At 36.4% G+C, this 23,161-nt stretch overlaps 1 protein-coding gene across 1 annotated transcript in view; it reads left to right on the top strand.

Annotated features, from left to right (window-relative positions):
* Positions 1 to 23,161, top strand: part of CCDC102B (coiled-coil domain containing 102B) — a 217,787-nt gene that overhangs the window by 26,172 nt on the left and 168,454 nt on the right. The window contains exons 4-5 of the mRNA XM_049781667.1: positions 106 to 163; positions 19,399 to 19,499. Coding sequence (XP_049637624.1) covers positions 106 to 163; positions 19,399 to 19,499 — 159 coding nt within the window. The remainder of the gene's footprint in view (positions 1 to 105; positions 164 to 19,398; positions 19,500 to 23,161) is intronic.

Below are 23,161 nucleotides of genomic sequence, written 5' to 3'. Positions count from 1 at the left end.
CAAGCCAGGGGCGATTTCTGAGTGCATAGCCAGGAGTAACCCCTGAGCGTCAAACGGGTGTGCCCCCCCCCCAAAAAAAAAATCTTTGGACAAAATTGCTTTCAGTTCTGGAAGAAGAAGGGCATGAGTTCCTGCTGTCAGGTGGCTGTTTGGATCATCAAAGGTGAGAGAAGATGCAGGATTCCTACATGCAAGCCTCCCAGAATGCACCACTGGTCCCAACTAGTCCCAAGATGCAAAATGGGTCAAAGATGTCTACGTGATTTGAAAAGGAACTGAGGTACCTTCAGGGCAACAACACTTGAGGGTTTTTTGCCTTAGCTCAGAACCAGCCTCTCAAGAGCAGATAATAGACACTTGGCAATAAGCTTTCTGGTGAGGATCATGAGTATGTGAGATCAAGTGAATTAAATTGCTGAAGACTAACAGACTTTATATTTTTTGTTTTTTCATAATGGTGCTGAGATTTTGTTCTCACTTTTTTTTCTTTTTTTTTCTTTTCTTTTCTTTTTTTTTTTTTGGTTTTTGGGTCACACCCGGCGGTGCTTAGGGATTACTCCTGGCTGTCTGCTCAGAAATAGCTCCTGGCAGGCATGGGGGACCATATGGGACACCGGGATTCGAACCAACCACCTTTGGCCCTGGATTGACTGCTTGCAAGGCAAACACCTCTGTGCTATCTCTCTGGGCCCACTTTTCTTCTTTTTGGTAAATATGGTTATCCTATTGTTTCTACAAAATAAAAGGGCACACAAGTGGTCTCAGGTGCACTGAGTGAGAAAAAAAATGGTCAGATCAAAATACCCACGCTAAAATCAACAACAAAAAAATCAAGAGTCACAAACTATAACAAGCTAAATACAAAATGGACCTTTTAAACTAGTAGACCAAAGGACTCAGGATGGAGACATGGGATATAGGCTTGGAACTATGATGGAGGGAGGTCAATAATGGTGGTGGAAATGGCCCTAATTCACTGTAACTATGTAACTGAAATACAATTGTGAAAGATCTGTAAAAACAAAATACCTTTTTGAAAAAGGGCACAAAGTCCAAGAGAAAGGAACTAGTGTATGTCAACTCTTTGGTTGTAGAAAAGAGTGGCAAGAGATCCAAGGTCTGACCTCTTTTAGTCTCATGATGGCCATATGGAAGGGAGAGGAGGAAAGAAGAAACACATTTCATGGCAGCACATTCGTGAAAAGACATGAAAAAATGGAGTATCTGTAAGACAAGTGATTTTTTAAAAAGGAGCATTCTGCAGAGCCTTTCAATCTTGACAAGAGGCAGTAGCTCCATCTTCTCTATCTCAATTATGAACTACAAGGAAGCGGGTACTGGTCTCATTCTCCCTGTAAGTGCCAGTGGGCACTTGGTCTTGGGTTTTTAGATCATTTGCTAAGAAGGTTCTGATAGATGACTTTTGAGATGTAAAGTGGGATTAGAACAGAGGTTCGGTGCCTTTGATGAAATTCTTCTCTGCTATTCTGCTTCTCTGTAACCCTTGTATTGCTTATTATTTATTACACACCCACGAAAGTTTGTAGAGAGACAGATTGGTTATTCATTGGTTGTTCCTTCCCCAAGGAAGGAAGGAAGGGAAATTCCATACCCCCTATCCGGGGAGGACAGGAGGTGTTGGTCTGGTTGTAGTACTCCGAAATAAGTAATCCACACAGATATGAAGGTTTTAGCAAGCAGGAAAAACTCTCAAAGTAAGGTGTTCACCCAGGAGCCAGTTGCTCCACAACGTAGAACCACAAGCCAAGATGATGCCCTCCCACCCCGTCCCTAGCATTCCCGCCTCCCATTTATTGAGAATCAAACAAACCCCTCCCCCAGGGGAAAGAGAAAAGGTAGGCAGAGAAAACACAGATACAAATGGGAACTGTATCAAAAGCCTCCATTTACCTCACAATAGTTCAGCCAGTTGTCAAGTAGTAGTTCACCCAGTTGGCAAGTACACTTTGGGATTTTCTCTCTCCTTCCAAGCCTGAGTGGTGATCCTTACCACCAAACTTTGAACATGGCCCCAGGCCCTAACAAAGCCCTTGCTGACAGCAATCATTTCCAGTCTCAACCCAATATCTCTGAGGAAATCACTAACCTAATTCTGTACTACAGATTTGTCTATTCTGAAAATTTCCTACAAATGGAATTTGTGATCAGCCACGTGGCCTTTGAAGCAGGGTTTGAATTGAATAAATGAGACAGAATGATCAGTTCTTCTTGTAGCCTTTTATTCAGAACCAAGACTGAACTTGAAACACCGCTTATTTGTTTTCATGAAAACAAGGAGAAAAGAAAATATCAAAGTGAACTTTCTGCCTTCTACAAAGAAAGAATTAGCATTTAGCTGTCTTTTGCATGCCTTAAGCCAGAGGTAAAGATTTTAAAACATTATTTTATTTTATTTTTTAAAATAATATATTTAAGCACCATGATTATAAACATGATTGTAGCTGGGTTTCAGTTATAAATAGAGCACCCCACCTTTACCAGTTCAACATTCTCACCACCAATGACCCCATCTTCTTTCTCCCTTATCTCTTGCCTGTCTTCCAGACAAGCATTCTATATCTCTCACTCACTACCATCGTCATGATAGTTGTCAGGGCAGTTAGTTTTCTAACTGCTCTCACCACTCTTTGTGGTAAGCTTCATCTCGTAGGCCAGACCTTCCAGTCCTCATCTCTATCGTCTGTGGGTGTTATTACAATAATGTATTTTATTGTTCATAAATCCCACCTAAACATTATTTTAAATTATTATTATATTCTAATGTGAATTCAAGTTTCAGAATTATAAGCCTTTACTCTCAGTTTCATAGGAGACTGATTCGGAAAACAAAACAAAACCAAAAAAGCATATTTAATGTTCTGCGTATTTCCTCTCATTATTACTAAAGTCAGCTTTATTTTTGTTACTTGATGAAGTTAAATCTCACATTTTTAGCTCTCATAAAATATACTCCAACACAATTATTTTATTTTTCTTACTTTCATGCTATAGTAATTATGTGCAGCTTTAGGCAGAATTTAATTAAGAATTAAACCATGCTAATCCCCTTAAAAACCTTGTTCATCTAAAAGCAAAAATCAAAACCACGTTTTCTCCTTAAAACTTAGTGCTCTGTAATTTTAATTTTTTTATCAACTACAAAACCTGCAGGGAGAATTTAGAGAATGATATTCTCAAAAGTTGAAAAGGTTTATAAATATTAAATTTAAATGACATTTAAAATATGTCTTGAGGTGGGAGAGACAGTACAGGAGTTAAAGCACTTACCCTGTATTCGGCCAATCTGGGTTCGATCCCCATATTATATTCAGCCCCAGACCATAAGAGAGATCACTCCTGAGCAAAGACCAGGGACACGTGCCCCAAACAAATTGTTCTTGAAGAGTTTTCTATTCATGGAAGGAAATTATAACATTGTCAAAGATATGGATTGACATGGAGTCTAGAATGTGAGTGATGTAAGTCAGAGGAAAGATAGAGACACAGAATAGTCTCACTCATCTGTGTGATTTAAGAAAAATAAAAGATAGTAGAGTAATAATACCCAGAGACAATAGAGAGAGGGCCAGAAGGATCCATGATATGCAGCTTAGCACAAAGAGTTGTGAGTGCAGTTAGAGAAATAATTGCAACAATAACTACCATAACGATGATATTGAGAGAGAGAGAGAGAGAGAGAAATAGAGAGAAATAGAATGCCTATCTCGAGGACAGGCAAGAGGTGGGGCAGGAGAGAAATGGGAATATTGGTGGTGGAAAAATTACACTGGTGAAGGGGGCTGCACATTTTATGTCTGAAACCCAGCGATAAACATTTTTGTAATTGCAGTGTTTAAACAAGGAATTATTAAAATTATATTATTATCATTTTCTTAAAATATATATGTATATATAATCAATTTGACCCCATGTAAGCAAGCCATTTATTTCATGGATACCCACACACTGATGAGAAAATTTGCACAGAAAAACAAAATGCCCAGAAGAGACAGCATGCAGCATTTAATTCATTTTGCTGTCTATGTATATGATAGATTCTGCCTTTGTGTTTATCAATTTAGAAATTAATAAATTACAATTTTAGTATTTCTAAACGTTAATCAGATTTATTTTTTACAACATTTAAGTTTATGCAGCAATATTTACAATAATTAAAATTGGAAAGTACATAATTGTACAAAAATAGAACAACACATGATGAAAATGTGATATACACATATATAACCATATATACATATTTGTGTGTTCAATAGAATGTTACTTAACTATAAAATATGATGGAGTTGTGTTTTTTTCTATGAGAGTAGCAGATCTAGAAAAAATCATGGTAAGAAAATTAAGTCAGGAGAAAAATATCAGATGATCTCATTCATATGTGCTATAGGGCATAGAGAATATACAACAAAAGAAAGTCCTTAAAACAGAACCAAAGTTACCAAAACAAAGGAGGAAAAGAAGCACAGAGGAGTAGATTAATGAAAAAGGACTTAGTGACTGGTGAAAAGATATTTGCACTTTTTCAATAGGAGTGATGCAGTAACTCTAGTTATTCCTAAAGTACGTGTATTAACATTAGTGTAAACCATCAGATTTGTTTTTATCTAATTTTTTTCTTTGGGTGGGGAGAAACCTGACTTAACTGCTCAAGTGTTACTCTATTTCTGTTATTGGGGTCACTCCTGGTGGTACTCAGGGGACCAGGTGATGCTGGGGATCAAACCTGGTTTTCTTGAGTGTAATTCTCCAATCCATTGGTGCAAATTCATTTTCTTTAAAAGAATTATTATGAACTCATCTTTACTGGCATATAATCCTTATTGATATTCAAAAGAGATCATATTTGTTTAGGGACCCTAAGTTTTATGTTGGCTTCTAACATAAGATGCATTTTTAATAAGTTTTAGTTTCCTTAACTTTGTGGTATAATGAATATACTAGCAGCGGAAACTTCTTAACCAGAATAAGCCATTTCTCCAAGAAGTCTGAGTTTCTCATCATTTCAAGACCAGAATATAAATAGGCATTTTACTGTTAAAAAGATCACCATTTGTAGTCCATTTCAGTGAAAAAAAAATCATGAAAACTGGTAAATATGTTATCCATATTGAACCTCTCTCCTTTAACAGTTTCTAATACCATTTATATCTTTTCTCCTTATCACTTTTGAAATTTTTAATGACTGATAGGATGTTTTCTTCTCTTCTCTGTGTCTTTTACCATTTGTATTTACTTCTGAAATCTAATTTATTCTAAAATGATTTTTAGGGTTTATATTAATTTCTATGTTTTTCTGATTTTTTTCTTCTGCCACCTCGTACATTTATTTTATTGATTGAGGAAAATACAATTTAACCAACTAATCACAAAAAAATTAGTATATTTTTTTATTTATTTAAACATCTTGATTACAAATATGATTGTGATCGGGTTTCAGTCATGTAAAAAACACCCCCCTTCACCAGTGCAACATTCCCACCACCAATGTCCCAAATCTCCCTCCATTCCACCCCACCACCACTTGTACTCTAGACAGGCTTTTCAGTTCCCTCATGCATTCACATGATTATGGTAGTTCTCAGTGTCGTTATTTCTATAACTTCATTCACCACTCTTTGTGGTGAGTTTCATGAAGTGAGCTGGAAGTTCCAACCCTCCTCTCATTGTCTCTAAAGATTATTGCAAAGATGACTTTTATTTTTCTTAAAACCCATAGATTGAGTGAGACTATTCTGAGTCTCTCTCTCTTCCTCTGACTTATTTCACTCAGCATAATAGACTCCATGTACATTCATGTATAGGAAAATTTCATGACTTCATTTCTCCAGACTGCTGCATAATATTCCATGTGTATATGTACCACAGTTTTTTAGCCATTTGTCTGGTGAAGGGCATCTTGGTTGTTTCCAGAGCCTGGCTATTGTGAATAGTGCTGCGATAAACATAGGTGTGAGGAAGGGGTTTTTGTACTGTATTCTTGTGTTCCTAGGGTATATTCCTAGGAGTGGTATAGCTGGATCATATGGGAGCTCAATTTCTTATTTTTGGAGGAATCTCCATATCACTTTCCATAGATGTTGGACTAGACAGCATTCCCACTGGCAGTGGATAAGGGTTCCTTTCTCTCCACATCCCCTCCAGCACTGATTATTCTCATTCTTTGTGATGTGTGCCAGTCTCTGTGGTGTGAGATGGTATCTCATCATTGTTTTGTTTTACATCTCCCTGATGATCAGTGATGAGGAGCATTTATTCATGTGCCTTTTTGGCCATTTGTATTTCTATTTATCAAAGGGTGTGTTCATTTCTTCTCCCCATTTTTTGATGGGATTAGATGTTTTTATTTTCTTGTAAAGTTCTGTCAGTGCCCTGTACATTTTGAATATTAGCCCTTTATCTGATGGGTATTGGGTGATTAGTTTCTCCCACATGGTGGGTGGCTCTTGTATCCTGGGAACTATTTCTTTTGAGGTGCAGAAGCTTCTCAGATTAATGTATTCCCATCTGTTGAACTCTGCTTCCACTTGTTTGGAAAGTGCAGTTCCTCCTTGAAGATGCCTTTAGTCTCAATGTCCTGGAGTGTTTTGCCTACGTGTTGTTCTATATACCTTATGGTATCAGGTCTGATATCAAGGTCTTTAATCCATTTGGATTTTATCTTTGTACATTATGTTAACTGGGGTTCTATGTTCACTGTTTTGCAAGTGACTAACCAATTCTGCCACCACCACTTGTTGAAGAGGTTTTTCCTGCTCCACTTAAGATTTTTTGCTCCCTTGTCAAAAATTAGGTGATTTTATGTGTGGGGAACATTGTCTGAGAACTCAAGCCTGTTCCACTAATCTGAGGGTTTGTCTTTATTCCAATACCATGCTATTTTGATAACTATTGCTTTGTAGTTCAGTTTAAAGCTGGGAAAAGTAATGCTTCCCTACTCCTTTTCCTAGGAGTGCTTTAGCTATTCGAGAGTGTTTATTGTTCCAGATAAACTTCATAAGTGTTAGATCCACTTCTTTGAAGAATGTCATGGATATCTTTAGAGGGATTGCATTAAATCTGTAGAATGCTTTGGGGAGTATTGCCATTTTAATTATGTTAATCCTGCCAATCCATGAGCACGGTATGGGTTTCCATTTCCATGTGTCCACTCTTATTTCTTGGAGCAGGGCTCTATAGTTCTCTTTGTATAGGTCATTCACATCTTTGGTCAAGTTGACTCCAAGATATTTGAGTTTGTGTGGCACTAATGTGAATGGAATTGCCTTCTTGACGTCCATCTCTTTCCTATCATTATTGGTGTATAAAAATGCCATTGATTTCTGTGTGTTAATTTTGTAACCTGCCACCTTGCTATGTGAGTCTATTGTTTCTAGAAGCTTTTTGGTAGAGTCTGTAGGGTTTTCTAAGTAGAGTATCATGTCATTTGCAAACAGTGAGAGCTTGACTTCTTCCTTTCCTATCTGGATTCCCTTGATATCTTTTTCTTGCCTGATCGCTATAGCAAACACTTCCAGTACTATGTTGAAGAGGAATGGTGAGAGAGGACAGCCTTGTCTTGTACCAGAATTTAGAGGAAAGGCTTTTTAGTTTTTCTCCATTGAGGATAATATTTGCCATTGGATTATGGTAGATGGCTTCAACTATATTGAGAAAGGTTCCTTCTATTCCCATCTTGTTGAGAGTTTTGATCAAGAATGGTGTTGAACCTTATCAAATGCTTTCTCTGCATCTATTGATATGATCATGTGATTTTTATTTTTATTTTTGTTTATGCTGTGTATGATATTGATAGATTTACGGATGTTAAACCATCCTTGCATTTCTGGGTTGAAACCTATTTGTTCGTAGTGTATGATCTTCTTGATGATGCATTAGATCCTATTTGCCAGGATTTTGTTGAAGATCTTTGCATCTGCATTCATCAGGGATTTTGGTCTGTAATTTTCTTTTTTGGCAGCATCTCTGTCTGGTTTTGTTATCAAGGTGATGATGGTTTCATAAAAGCTGTTTGGGAGTGTTCCAGTTTTTTCAATTTCATGGAAGAGCCTGGCTAGGATTGGTAGTAGCTCCTCTTGAAAGGTTTGAAAGAATTCATTAGTAAATCTATCTGGGCCTGGGCTTTTCTTTTTAGGCAAATGTTTGATTACAGTTTCAAATTCCTCAATAGTGTTGGGGCTGTTTAGATATGCTATATCCTACTTACTTAATTGTGGAAGGTTATGTGTCCAAGAATTTATCCATTTCTTCTATGTTCTCATGTTTAGTAGCATAAAGTTTCTCAAAGTAGTCTCTGATTACCCTTTGGATCTCTGCAGTTACTGTCGTGATCTTCCCTTCTCATTTCTAATATGGGTTAGAGGTCTCTCTCTCTCACTCTCTCTCTCTCTCTTTCTCTTTGTGAGTTTTGCCAATGGTCTATTAATCTTGTTTATTTTTTCAAAGAACAAACTTCTGCTTTTGTTGATCTTTCAGATTGCTTTTTGGTTTTCCACTTCATTGATTTCTGCTTTCAATTTTGTTATTTCCTTCTGTCTTTCTATATTTGGTTCCTTTTGTTGGTCGTGTTCTAATATTATGAGCTGCGTCATCAAGTTATTCAGGTATGCCCCTTCTTCCTTCCTGATGTGTGCTTTCAAAGCTATAAATTTTTCTCTCAGGACTGCTTTTGCTGTGTCCCATAGATTCTGGCAGTTTTTGTCTTCATTATCATTTGTTTCCAGGAAAGTTTTGATTTCCTCTTTGATTTCATCTCGGACCCACTGGTTGTTCAGTAGCAGGGTTTTTAATTTCCAATTGTTAAAGATTTTCTTCTGTGTGGCTTTAGAGTTCACATCTAATTTCAGAGCCTTGTGGTCAGCAAAGGTAGCCTGCAAGATTTCTATCCTCTTGATTTTATGAAGGCATGTTTTATATGTCAGCATGTGATCTATCCTGGAGAATGACCCATGTACATTGAAAAAGAATATGTATCCAGGTTTTTTGGGGTGGAAAGTCCTATATATATCTACTAGTCCTCTTTCTACCATTACTCTTTTCAGGGTTAGTATGTTTTTGTTGGGTTTCAGTCTGGTTGACCTATCAAGTGTTGACATGGCCATGTTGAGGTCTCCCACAATTATTGAGTTATTATTGATGTCTTCTTTCAGATTTGTCAGTAATTGTATTAGATACTTCGCTGGTCTCTCATTGGGTGCATATATGTTTAATAGTCTGATTTCTTTCTGTTGCACATATCCCTTGATTAGTACGTAGTGTCCATCTTTGTCCCTTACAACGTTTCTGAGTATAAAGTTGGTGTCATCAGATATTAATATGGCCACCCCAGCTTTTTTTAAGTGTGTTGTTTGATTGGATAATTTTCCTCCAGCCTTTGATTTTGAGTCTATATTTGTTCTGTCTATTCAGGTGTGTTTCTTGTAAGCAGCAGAAGGTTAGATTCATCTTTTTGACCCATTTTGCCACTCTGTGTCTTTTAACTGGTGAATTTAATCCATTGACATTGAGGGAGATGATTGTCATAGGATTTAATGTCATTTTTGTAGATAAGTTTGCTGTGTTTGTTGGTCTCTCTTGTCTTAGAGTAGAACTGTCAGTTTTTCCTTTAAGGCTGCTTTATCATCTGTGAAGTTTCTGAGCTGTTGTTTATCCATGAAGCTATGTATCCTTCCTTCAAACCTGAGTGTGAGTCAGGCTGGGTGCAGTATTCTCGGTGAGGCATTCATTTTATTCAATCTTGTCACAATATCCCACCACTGTCTTCTGACCTTGAGAGTTTCTTGTGACATGTCTGCTGTAAGTCTTAGGGATCCTCCTTTGAATGTAATTTCTCTTTTTGATCTTGCTGCTTTCAGTATTTTATCTCTATCTGTGGGATTTGTCATTGTAACGAGGATGTGTCTTGGGGTTTTTTTCTTTGGGTCTCTTTTAGCTGGTACTCTTTGGGCATGCAGGATTTGATTGCATGTAGTCTTTAACTCTGGGAGTATCTCTTTGATGATGTCTTTGACAGTTGATTCTTCCTGGAGATCTCCTACCTGGGCCTCTGGGACTCTGATGATTCTTATGTTGTTTCTGTTGAGTTTATCAAAGACTTCTATTTTCATCTGTTCGCATTCCTTGTGTAGTTTTTCCATTGCCTGATTGTTTGTCCTAAGGTTCTTTTCCAGTTTCTTCTGCTGTGTTGAGTTTTTCTGCATCTCATCTTCCAGTACTCCGATTCTCTCCTCAGCTGCTGTTACTCTGTTGTCGAGGCCATCCACTGAGGTTTTCAGTTGAGCTACCGTGTTTTTCAGATCTGCTATTTCATTTTGGTGTTTTCTGATTTCTGTCTTTGTGTTCTGTTCAGATCAATCTATGCTTTCTTTGAGTTCTACAAACATCTTCCATATTTCTAATTTAAGTTCCTTATCTGAGAGGTTAATCAGATGGTTGGAATTTTTTAGGTCATCCAAGCTATCATCTTCATTCTCTGTGCATGGTGTTTGCCTGCGAGTTTTCCCCATTGTCACGCTAATAATGTGGTTTCCCCTGCATATTGTGGTGGGGTTTATTGGTTAGAAAGAGTGCACAGCCGTGAAGCAAAGCAGGATGGCCACGCTCTTCTGGGGTCTCTAGTTGACAGTTTTTGGGGGTTTGCTTCCCAGAGCTCTGAGGAGAGCTTCAAGAATTCAGGAAAGACAGAGAAGCACAGGACAGGGCTCCCTTCAGGTCCTCAGTTTCCTCAGAAGAAGCACAGCAGGGCAGAGACTCCACAGGTAGCATTTTTCTGATTTTTGATTATATTGTTACTCTTTAGCATTTATGATTTTATCAGTTCTGTAGGTCACACTGGCAGTCAGAATTCATTTTCTTCCCTCTATTGGGCATCCCTTTCTAGAATAATTTTGTTAGCTCTTCTTATAACATATTTTAATTGTGTGCTACAATTATTTAACTACTATTTTTCTCTCATGCACCTTCTTCCATAAATTGAGTTCTTTTTCTTTGTTTGTTTTGACCAGACTCAGCAGTGCTCAGACATTACTCATGGCTGTGTGCTCAGAAATTGTTCCTGGCAAGCTTAGGGAACCATATGGGATGCCTAACATCAAACCCAGGTTGGCCACATGCAAGGCAAATGCTCTATTTGCTATGCTATTGCTCCAGAATCAAATTAAGATTTTTTTATATGTGTAACAGCAAATAAAGATAAACAAATAAAATATAAAAGCATATAAAAAGGAGCAATAAAGAAATGTCAGTTCTCTGAAACTAACAACTCTTAGTGTTGCTATTAAATATCCCAAAATATGACCTTATTCTTTTCCCAAACTCCTGCTTTAATCCCTGAATGGTTTACTTTTACTATTTTTGTTTGTTTGGGGGCCAACTGGTGTTGCTCAAGGGTTACTCCTGCTTTTGCACTCAAGAATCACTCCAGGCAGGCTTGAAGGACCATATGAGATGCTGGGGCTGAAACCTGGGTCAGCTGTGTGCAAGGCAAGTTCCCTCTGCCCTATCTTCTCTCTTCAGCCTCAGTAATTGACTTTTATGTGGGTCACCACTTTGCTCCCTTTACCAGCAATTGTTCCTCTCACCCTGAATTTTATACTCAGTGTTTCCCTCACAATACCGGGTGTTGATAATGGCAGTTTTCTCCTTAATTTTGATGAGTATGTGGGAGAGAAATTGTTCCAGGTCTGTTTTCTCTGGCTTGACCTATATTCCATAGAATGCCTGTGGTTTTTTTGGTCTTCTTCTGAGCTCTGATCACACTGCTTCCCTATAATTTTCACAATCAGACCAATAGTCTGTAATTCTTGAAGCTGTGAGCAGATTATCTTCACTCACTTAGGGGGTCCTAGCATCTGCGGGGGAACTTAGCCATAGGATGGAATCCATAGTCTTTGATTTGGTTATTATCTTGGCTCTGTCCATTTTCATGGGGATATTTGCAGAGTTTAAAATAGTAGTCATCTTCATAGGCCCACTCTTCCCCACAGGGATCCTTATATATTTCCTCCACCTCTGGCTTCCAATTTTCAGATATGGTCTTTAAAAATTGATCCACCTTAGACAATACTTTGAAAACCCAGTTTTCCTCTTCCACGTTGATCTCCAATCACTTTTCAATGAAAGGTGCACTTTTATTTCTTGGATTGTATTGGAACATTTGTCCATAATGGAAAAAAATTCAGGAGAATCAAAGATATGTTATTTTTTAATACTAATCAATGACTCACAGAATCTTTGGCCTTTCAGGAAGTTTAATAGAAGGATTAGTCACCACAAAATAATACAGAATAACTTTGGAATAATATTAATTGACTTTGTTATGTGTTTAGAAGGATATTTTAAAGCAACCCATGGCTATATTATAATAAAACATCTCTTTTTACATATATGATCAACTATCTCAGTGCCTACATTTACCAAAATATAAATAAAACTGATAATTCTTATTCTTTCTATCAATAAGTAATTTCATCCATGGATACACAAGCTAATTGAAAAATATATCCATCTATCTCATAAGATATGCATTGTCAGAAAGTTATTGGTTCATAGTTAATATTTTCTTATCACTATATATGGTATGTTATCTTGTTTGGAAACAACATGGTACTGCCTGGAGTGATCCCTGAAGTACACAGCCAAGAGTAAGCTCTGAGAGCAGCTGGGTATGGTATAAAGTACTTTAAAAAACTTTTAAAATAATACTACAGAGTTAAAAACAGTCATAGTTTTCTGAGTATTTCTTTTTAATTAAAAGTATTTGAAGTCTTGGGGGTAGGGGAGAGATAATACAGCAGTAGGGCGTTTTTCCTTGCACACAGCTGATCCAGGACAGACTCGTGGTTTCAATCCCTGCATATGGTCCCCTGTGCCTACCAGGAGCGATTTCTGAGCCCAGAGCTAGGAGTAACCCCTTAGCATCACTGGGTGTGACCCAAAAACCAAAAACAAACAAAAAAAAGTATTTAAAGTCTTAACATTTCTCTGTCTATTCCTAGGTCTTCTGAATTTGGGTGTCTTTCTATTTAGACACAATTACTTTCCTACATTCCTCACTTTTCATAAGAATGTAGTAATTCTACAAGAAGCTGCCACCTATCAAACACTAAATCGGATACACCAAACTAATTTATATTCAATTCTTGACCCAAAAGTTAATTATAAATGTATTTATAAACACAGAGGTGATGGAAGAACCAGTCAAATATATTAAAATAGGGTCAATGGGGGATTGAAGTGGTGGCGCTAGAGGTAAGGCATCTGCCTTGCAAGCACTACCCTAGGATGGACCTCCATTCAATCACCAGGTGTTCCATATGGTTCTCCCAAGCCAGAAGCAATTTCTGAGTGCATAGCCAGGATTAACCCCTGAGCGTCAAACGGGTGTGCCCCCCACAAAACAAACAACCAACAAAAAAAAAAATAGGGTCAGTGGGATGCTAGTAAAGAATAAAAAGGTTTAAAAAATAGAGGATACAGAAAAGATTTGAGGATATGCAAGTGATATGGTAGGAAGATAATAGTTAAGAATCTGCCATAATTCATACCAAATTAAATAGGTTTTCCTTGGAGAAAGAAGTGGAGAGTTGAAAAATATATAAATGAAAGAATTGCAGTGGATGATTAATTGAATGTTATGAATGCCTGGTGATGAGGTGAGAACAAAATAAGGTTAACTAAATTTATTATTATTATTATTATTTTGAAGTCAGACCTGTTTTTTTCTCAGACTTATTCAAACTCTGTGTTCATGAATCACTCCTGGCACTGCAGGAGAGACTATATTTGGTGCCAGAGATCAAACCTGGATTTGCCATATGCAAGGCAAGCACCCTCCCCTCCCACACTGTACTATCACTTTGTCCCTTTGTAACCTAGTTCTGATGGCCATTTTTATAAGAAGTGGCATACCCATCAGGAAGAAAAAAATGAGAACACAGTGCAAGCAGTTCTGAAGATGCTGAGTTTTAGGTAGATAAATCTGCTAGGATTTTGGATTTATGAATACAAAAAAGAAATCTGAAAATAAGTAGCAAAATATTAATTGAAGCCTTGAAAGAAAGTGGAATCATACAAGATTTGAGCCTTGGGCATGGAGGAATCACACCAGGCATTTCACACAGAGAAGGAGGTATAAAACTTGCAGAAGAGGGGCAGGAGCAGTGGCACAAGCAGTAAGGCGTCTGCCTTGTCTACTCTAGTTTAGGACAGACCATGGTTTGATTCCCCCAGAGTCCCATATGGTCCCCCAAGCCAGGAGCGACTTCTGAACACATAACCTGGAGTAACTCCTGAGCATCACCAGGGGTCCCCCACCTCTCCTCCCCCAAAAAAAAAAATTGCAGAAGAGAGTGGTTGGGAACAAAGAGAGCAGGGAACTTTTCCACTTTAGTCAGGGAAAGTGAATATTGAACAACGAATAGTATTGACAGCGATGTCGATTTATGCCAAAGAATTACAGAAGGAAAACTCTGGACCTTGTATATTAAAAATAGAGCAACAAAAAATTGTAGGGGTTTGGAGCCAGAGTGATAGCACAGTGATAGGGCATTTGCTTTCCATATGAATAACTAGGGAAAGACCCGTATTCAATTCCCGATATCTCATATGGTCCCCCGAGCCTGCTAGGAGCGATTTCTGAGCCCAGAGCCAGAAGTAACCCCTGAGCACTTCCAAGTGTGGCCCCCAAACAAATAAACAAAAAAGAAAAGAAAATTTTGGGGGGCAATAATGAGAAAAGAGCATATGAAAAAAGTTATTTCAGCTATGACTTCTCATAGCTATTTTCTCAACCTAACAGATTGATCAGTTTAATATTGATTGGGGAGAAAATAAGTGGACCCCAACATGCAAGTGAGAAAGATTATTAGAGTGGGTTTGTTAAGTACTTCAGTGCTTAATACAATAGATTTATCTTTGACTTTAGAAAAACTATTTAGCTTCTTCAATAGGAAGAAAGATTTGGTAGATGCACCAAATATGCATTTTTATTATCAAAAAGTAGAGGACTTTGGCTTGTTCACAGTTCATAATTCTCTAAGGAAATGGCAGCACCATCTGGTAAGAGTTATAGGGAAAATAGTGATCATGTTATTCAGGCAGATTGAATTATGCAGGATTGTTAATAATGATATAAATTTTAACACTATATTCACAAAGACTAGAGCTTTGTAATCTACATCAATTGCTAAATCATTTTCCATTATGTTTGAGGATTAGATGTGAAGCAAAATAAAATAAACAGGTTTATTAGATTACTTTTTTATCTTTTTTGTAGGACTTTTTCTACAATATATACATTTATAAAAGATGCTACTTATAAAATGCATATTACATTTTTGCTAAACTATATTGTTGTTTTCAGGATGTCACCTTGGTAATTTACACGCTTAAGAAGTAAACATAGATGAATATATAATAGTAGGATGGCTAATTTTCCAATATCAAATTATGTCAGATCTGTATCAAGTGGGAGAGATAGGCTTCTACTGGAACCTCTTACAAGAGTTTCAATATGAAAGAGATTCTCAAAGAATATCTCTGGAATTACATGATGATGCAGTCATACTTTTTAAAAAATACCATATGAAGGCTTGTTCTGAAAAACATAAAAGGACAACAGATCTTGAATATTGCCTGCTGAATGAAGCTGACTCGTTCCTTTGATCCGATATCATTAATGTCTTCCACGTTCACTTGTAACTACTGTGCTATAGTATTGTGGGTGATACTCATGCTTCTGCTAAATTATCTATAATTCTGATAAATCACATATATATTCATGGTTTTCAAGCTTTCAGGATCTAAATAGGTTTTAATGACAAGTATACCACTATAAGCCTAAAGAAGAATAGTAAATGACAAAATTAAGGTGATGATGAGCCTCAAGTATAATTGTTCAATAATTCCCATCATGGCAGTTGTTGTGGAAAGGAGTGTCATTATCTCAATATCCTGTAAATTTCCTCCCGTTTTATCATATTAGTTGATTTTTTTTGGTGTAAGATATTTTATTTCTTTTACATGTTTATTTTAACTCTTTCTTGCCTGCAGTACTTTCACATGTTGAGAAAATTAGAGTGACTGGAGTAGAACAGAAGATAGGAATAGGAAATGAAGAGGAGGAGACAGAGAAACACACAGTTGCTTGGACCTTGGCTTTGATATTCTCTGGAGGAAATGGAAAGTCACTGGAAAGGATGGGGCAGTCACACACCATGGCCTGAATTATTCCGGGGTATTTTCAAAGATGGCAGTTATAAAGAGTGGGATCTATATCTCTGTGGGAAGGAGAGTGGGCCAGGGCAGTTATTAATAAAAGTGAAATGAGAACTCATGTTGGTTTTTGATTAGGCAATTTTAGTGACATTTGGAGAGAAGCAATTTAGTTCATTTTGTATTATGAAGGTGAAGTTGAATTGGTTTGTTGTTCCTTCAGATGAAAAAATTACTAGGGGAAAAATGACTGGGCATTTACAGGATTTTCCTCAGATTCCTGTTTCTTGCTATAGAATTTATTTTTTGAACAGTTTTAGGTTCCCAGTGAAATGAAAAGGAAGATTATGGAAATTGGCTATGTGCACCCTCCCAATCAGTATTATCCTGAATAAATAATGATATAATATACAATTATATAATATACAATATAATTATATATAATGTTATATAAAATTATTTTATTACATAAAATAATTATATGAACTATATAGTATAATAATAATAATAATAATAAATGAATAGTACCCCTGCAACTCATGCCCAATCTTTTCCTGAATGCTTGATATGTTTCACCAGACTCTACAGAGACACCCTTGATCCCGACTCTATAGTTTTCTTTTGGGCTAGCTCACATGGTGTTGCAAACTCTGACTATAGACTCAGATCATGTCTGTAGATTGAGGTCCACACTGGCCTATATCCACATGTAAATCTGTCATGAAATATGGTGCCGTTTTCCTGAAAATGTCTGTGTTTCCCCTGTTCTTTCCTTTCCCTCTTGATTTTTTTTTTTTTGTTACTATCTCTGGAATTTTTTTCTGGAATGAGATGGAATTATATAGCTTCTCAATTTGATTTCTTTCACTTAGTACACTTTAAAGCATCTTCCATGTCTTTTTATGGCTTGATTACTCATTCATTTTTATTTTTATTTTTTAATATTTATTTATTTAGGTTTTTTAGCCAACCATGCCAGTGCTTAGTGGTCACTCCTGGTTCTACTCTCAGAAATCGCCCGTGACAGGCTCAAGGGACCATGTATGATGCCCAGGCTTGTCCTGGTTCAGCCACGTGTAAGGCAAACACCTACTGCTATTCTATTGCTCTAGCCCTACTCATTTTTTCTTTCTTCTTTCTTTCTTTCTTTCTTTCTTTCTTTCTTTCTTTCTTTCTTTCTTTCTTTCTTTTCTTTCTTTCTTTCTTTCTTTTCTTTCTTTTTCTTTCTTTCTTTCTTTCTTTCTTCTTTCTTTCTTTTCTTTCTTTCTTCTTTTCTTTTTCTTTCTTTCTTTCTTTCTTCTTTCTTTCTTTCTTTCTTCTTCTTTCTTCTTCTTTTTCTTCTTTCTTCTTTCTTTCTTTTCTTTCTTTCTTTCTTTCTTTCTTCTTTATTTCCTTTCTCTTTCTTCTTTCCTTCCTTCTTTCTTTCTTTTCTTTTTCTTTCTTTCTTTCTTTCTTTCTTCCTTCCTACATCCTTCCTTCCTCTCCTTCCTTCCTTCCTTCCTTCCTTCCTTCCTTCCTTCCTTCCTTCCTTTCTTTCTTTCTTTCTTTCTTTCTTTCTTTCTTTCTGTCTTTCTTTGTTTCTGTGTTTCTTTCTTTCTTTCTCTTCTTCTTTCTTCCTTCCTTCCTTCCTTCCTTCCTTCCTTCCTCCTTCCTTTCCTTCCTTCCTTTCTTTCTTTCTTTCTTTCTTTCTTTCTTTTTCTTCTTCTTTCTTTCTTTTTCTTTCTTTCTTCTTTCTTTCTTTCTTTCTTTCTTTCTTTCTTTTCTTTCTTTCTTTCATTCTTTCTTTCTTTCTTTCTTTCATTCTTTCTTTCTTTCTTCTTCTTCCTTCCTTCCTCCTTCCTTCGTTCCTTCCTTCCTTCCTTCCTTCCTTCCTTCCTTCCTTCCTTCCTTCCTTCCTTCCTTCCTTCCTTCCTTCCTTCCTTCCTTCCTTCTTTCTTTCTTTCTTTTTTTTCTTCTTTCTTTCTTTTCTTTCTTTCTTCTTTCTTTCTTCTTTCTTTCTTTCTTTCTTTCTTTCTTTCTTTCTTTCTTTCTTTCTTCCTTCCTTCCTTCCTTCCTTCCTTCCTTCCTTCCTTCCTTCCTTCCTTCCTTTCTTTCTTTCTTTCTTTCTTTCTTTCTTTTTTGGGCCACACCCAGCTGTGTTCAGGGGGTTATTCCTGGCTCTGTGCTTAAAAATCACCCTGGAATTCTAGGGGAACCATATGGGATGCAGAGAATTGAACCACCATCCGTCTTGGTTTGGCTGCATGCAAGACAAATGTCCTACCGCTGTGTTATCTCTCTGGCCCCCTACCCATTCATTTTTAGCTCCAAATAGTATCCTATTGTCTGAGTGTACCATAGTTCATTTGTTATTTAGTTGGTTTTTAAGGTTACCCTTAGTGGCATTTCACGAGTTACTCCTGGCTGCACACTCAGGAATCTTGTCAGGTCTCAGATGGCCATATAGGATGCTGAGATTGATCCCAACTCAGTAGCATATAAGGAAAGCACACTAGTCACTCTAACTATCTCTCTAGCTTCCTCAGTTTAATTTTTTCTTGCAAGGTTTTCTATGGAAATTTATTAGAATGCTTCTTAAATGCCCTTGCAAGCCACTTAAGCTATCTATATGTCTATTTGTACTACTCTTAAAAATTGAATTATGTTGAATTTTAACATTATGTAAATTACACACATGCATCATTGAAAATGAATACATTCTATATCTTGTCATCTTTTATAGATGTGGTACATGCATTTTAGCAGCTTTACTGTTATTATAATGATGCATTTCATCCATTATTCAAGTTTGCCTTTGTTATAATACATACATACAGATATAACTATAAATACAAAGAAATAGTACAGATTTAATTAAATTTCTTTAGAAATTCTTTAGAAATTTAGTGTGTCAAATTATCAGGAGTCTGTGGATGTCAACTAAGTGTTGTCCAATTTTCAATTTAAATTTAGGATTATTTTCTCATCTACTCTATAACAACTCTGGAATTTTTCACTATAATTATATTATTAAATGTTTCAACCACAGTAATTACAATAGAAATAGCAGGATCTGCTAGAAGAAAACCCTAGAAGCAAAATAAAGACTAAAATGAATTAATTTGAAACCCGACCCTATACTTCATTCAATTACAATTTAACTTATTTTTTATTTAGTTTAACATACTTCAGGGTCAATAGATAATAAAATAAAAGAAATATTAGGAGATAAAAAGGAAGGACTGAAACCCCAAAATAGCAAAGATAAAATGATCTTTGAATTAAGAGCAGAGGTAAGATATTGAAAAGGAACAAAAACTAAAGCATAGCTAAAGATTATTAAGTGATATACAAATATAAGAAACAAAACTGAAATAAATTTGATTGCTTTATAAGGAACAACTTTGAAAGGAATATTATAACTATTATATTAATTAAAATGGTGGAATGATCTTGGCTTATCACTAGATTGATATTATTGGAATACTCTAAAGGCACTACATTTGCCTGTTACTACTCTATACTCAACATAAATTTTACTTTTAGTGAGTCCTTATTAAAATTTTGACTTGACAGCTGGGTCTGATGTGCTAAGTTTTGTCACGAATAATGTCTGACAAGTTGTTGTGTGTCATCCCTGGTTGGAATTAACACAGTTAACAGTTAATTCATTTCCTAGGTATGGCAAGGAAAACTGTAGAAACATCTATTTTTCACACTACCAACAAATTGATTTTCACAGATTGTAAATTCAGTTTTCACTGCCTTGGATTGATAAGAGAAAAATTATTATCCTTAGAATGAGGATGGGGAGGGTTGAATTATTTGTAGCTTCTAAAAATAACATTGGTGTATAAAAATGGAATATCATAAATTAGTTATTTTTAACAGGTAATGTCAGAAGCTATCTTGGATACAGATGTGTAGGGACATCTCAGGAAATGGAATTAATTTTGTCAACATAGAAGAAGGGAGGAATGTGACTTGCGTTAAATGGTTTTGGAAAAGGTTCCATAGAACAATGGAAACTCCTCTAAGGTGAGGAAAGTTTGGAACTGCTGTTGAGTGTGGTTCAAGCGAATTAGCTCTTGTTCAGATGCTCCTGATGACATCAGTGCCATTATTTCTACCCCTTTAATGAGTCACCCAAAGATATTTTGTGATACACAGGGAGCCTGCAAAGATCCTTTAGAAAGACTGATCTGTCAAAAACAATCCTTTAGATGAACTAGAGAAAGGAATGGAGATGATAGGTTTTGAGTCCTTTGTTTTCTATAAAGATTTCAACCCCTGGTTAGTCACATGCTCTCCTTGGCATTGAGATCTGAGAAGCATCTTTTTTTTAAAGGCATTGAGCAGCATGTTCTATAAACAAAACAAAAAATAATGAAGGATCCTATTACCTTTTTATTATAACACACCTTCAAATTGAAGGTAACTTTTCTCTTTAAACACATAATTCCTAGAGAGAAATCTTTGAAGTAGATTTATGTGTTGGGTTTGGAGAAGTGATAGAACGAAGTTAAAGCACTTGAATTTAACTAATCCTGGTTTGATCCTTGGCCTGGTGTAGTACCAAGCATAATTAGGAGCAAGCTCAGAGCCAAGAGTAGCCTCACTTACTGCTGCTTATAATGCTTCTGCTCCAATAACCATCAATAAAAGATATAGCAACAAAGAATAGCTTTTTATGTCATTGCCAAAGTGTAAGCAACTAAGCAACAGTATCTGTACCTTGAAATCATCACCCTCTATGTCATGGAATGAACCCTGCTTTACCTATGTGATGCTCTACATAAATCTCCAGACAACTATGCTGAGCAAAAAATGCGAATTCTTAGAGAAGAATAATTGTACCATAGTTTGGATGTTTGCCTTGCACACAGGCAACACAGGTTCAATTCCCAGCATTTCATATGGTTCTGAAGCTTCTGGAGAGGAATTCCTGAATGCAGCTCCAGAAGTTACCCCCAAGTATCATACCAGATGTGGCCTTAAAACAACATCAATCTTCAAAGACTATGGAGTCAAAAATTCATTTTATTTATGTAACATCATTGAAATGACCATTTTCAGAACTGAAGTATAAATGAGTAGTTGCCATGGTTTAAAGGATAATGGGAGAGAGGGGGACATGATTGAACATGACAACCTGATGCCTTCTTGTCAGGATAGAAATGCTCTCTGCATTACAACTGCACTGCATTTCATAAATAGGACTCTGCTTTATAGATTTGCAAGAAGATATTCCTGGGGGAAAGAGGGTAAAGGTATTTATCTTCATTAGTTCTTTGACTTGGTAAATAATCACCAATGAGTTCAAAACAAAAGTTGAATCAAAACCCCAGCTCTTCCTAGGAAGTGTAATAAGATCCTTCTTTATTCACTTGCTCCTTTATAAATAAACATCCAATTGGCCTAAAGTGAAAATACCACAGAGAGGGCATTTGCCTTACATGCAGCTCATCCAGGTTCGATCCCAAGCCTCCCATATGCTAGCATTCCCAAGCTTGCCATGGGTGATTTTTGAGTGCAGAGCCAGGAGTAACCCCTAAACACCTCTGATTGTGTTCCCCCAAGAAAAAAGAAATGAAAAAGAAAAAAGCATTCCTAATTTATTTTCTTTGAAGGGAAACATGATATATAAATCAAATTTTTACCCTGCCATTATCTTGCTGTGTGAATTCTTAGCAACGATGTTGGTTCTTTTTTTCTAGCTGATTATGTGTAAAATGGTGTTTGTATAAAATGTTATTTGTCTAAAATGTTACACTATTTATTTATGTGGAATATTAAAGTTACATATTACACACAGTAAATGTTCAAAAAGTGCCAATTTTGTCCTTTGCCATTGGTGTTACATTTTCCAAATACAACATTGGACTAGCCCTGCAGGTGTTTAGGCATTAATAGAACTCCACTTAATTCTATTGAATCCTATGAAAGATTTCAAAATCTTTCTCTGTGCCTGTAATTTCTATTTCCTCTCTTCTGAACTTTTTTGAATTTAACAATACTAGATAGAACAGAGATGCCATTTACAGTTCCTGGCACAAAGTAGGTTTGCAGTAGATATTTGAAATATTATCCATATTTAATGTCAATAACTTTAAAATTATACTCTCTAATATTTTCCAAGAGAACTAAAACTGTTTTCTCATTCTCTACTCATATAGGCTGTTGCACTTATCTTCTTATGCAAATGTTTAATGATTATGAGTGCAAAGACCAAAAATGTACAGAATTGACCAAATGGTAGAACATATACCTTGCCTATGTGGTCTCTGAATTCTATCAGGGAAGTGTATGAATTGCTGAGCATCAGTGGGTATGGTCTTTATTTCAGAAAGTATTTAGGGGCTGGAGAGAATGAGAGTACAGAGGGTGGAGGCACTTCTCTTCCATGAGGCTGCCCTAGTTTGAACCACAAATACTTCTTTCAACATTAGTAATTGATAGGAGTGATTCCTAAGAATAGAACCAGAAGTAAACTCTGAGCATTACCACATGTGACCCAAGCCCACACACACACACACACACACACACACACACACACACACACACACACACACATATATATACATACACACATATATGTATCTATATCACCTATATGTTGTATATATTACACAGACAATCTCAAAACAAAAAGTAGGCCACATTCTGGCTGCCGATTTTAGATTTTCTTTCTGATATTCATGAATTATCCAGGATGCATCATTTCTTCCTACTCATGATTCGGGTGCATTCATCCCACATATTATCTCAGCTACTTCATTAATTTAAAGCTTTCTCACATAAAACAAGAAAATTCTATTTGGGGCAGGTGGTTTGGGTTATATTCACAATGCTCAAGTGTTACTGCAAGTCCTGGGCTTCGATCCATTCCTGGTGGGCTCAGGTAACCATAAGAGATGCTGGGGATTGAACTTGGGTATGCTTCAAGCAAGCCAAG

Source organism: Suncus etruscus, chromosome 10 (genome assembly GCF_024139225.1).
Source record: "Suncus etruscus isolate mSunEtr1 chromosome 10, mSunEtr1.pri.cur, whole genome shotgun sequence".
NCBI classification, from domain to species: domain Eukaryota; kingdom Metazoa; phylum Chordata; class Mammalia; order Eulipotyphla; family Soricidae; genus Suncus; species Suncus etruscus.
The sequence above is the reverse complement of the archived record's forward strand: the minus strand, read 5'-3'. Positions and strand labels throughout refer to the sequence as shown.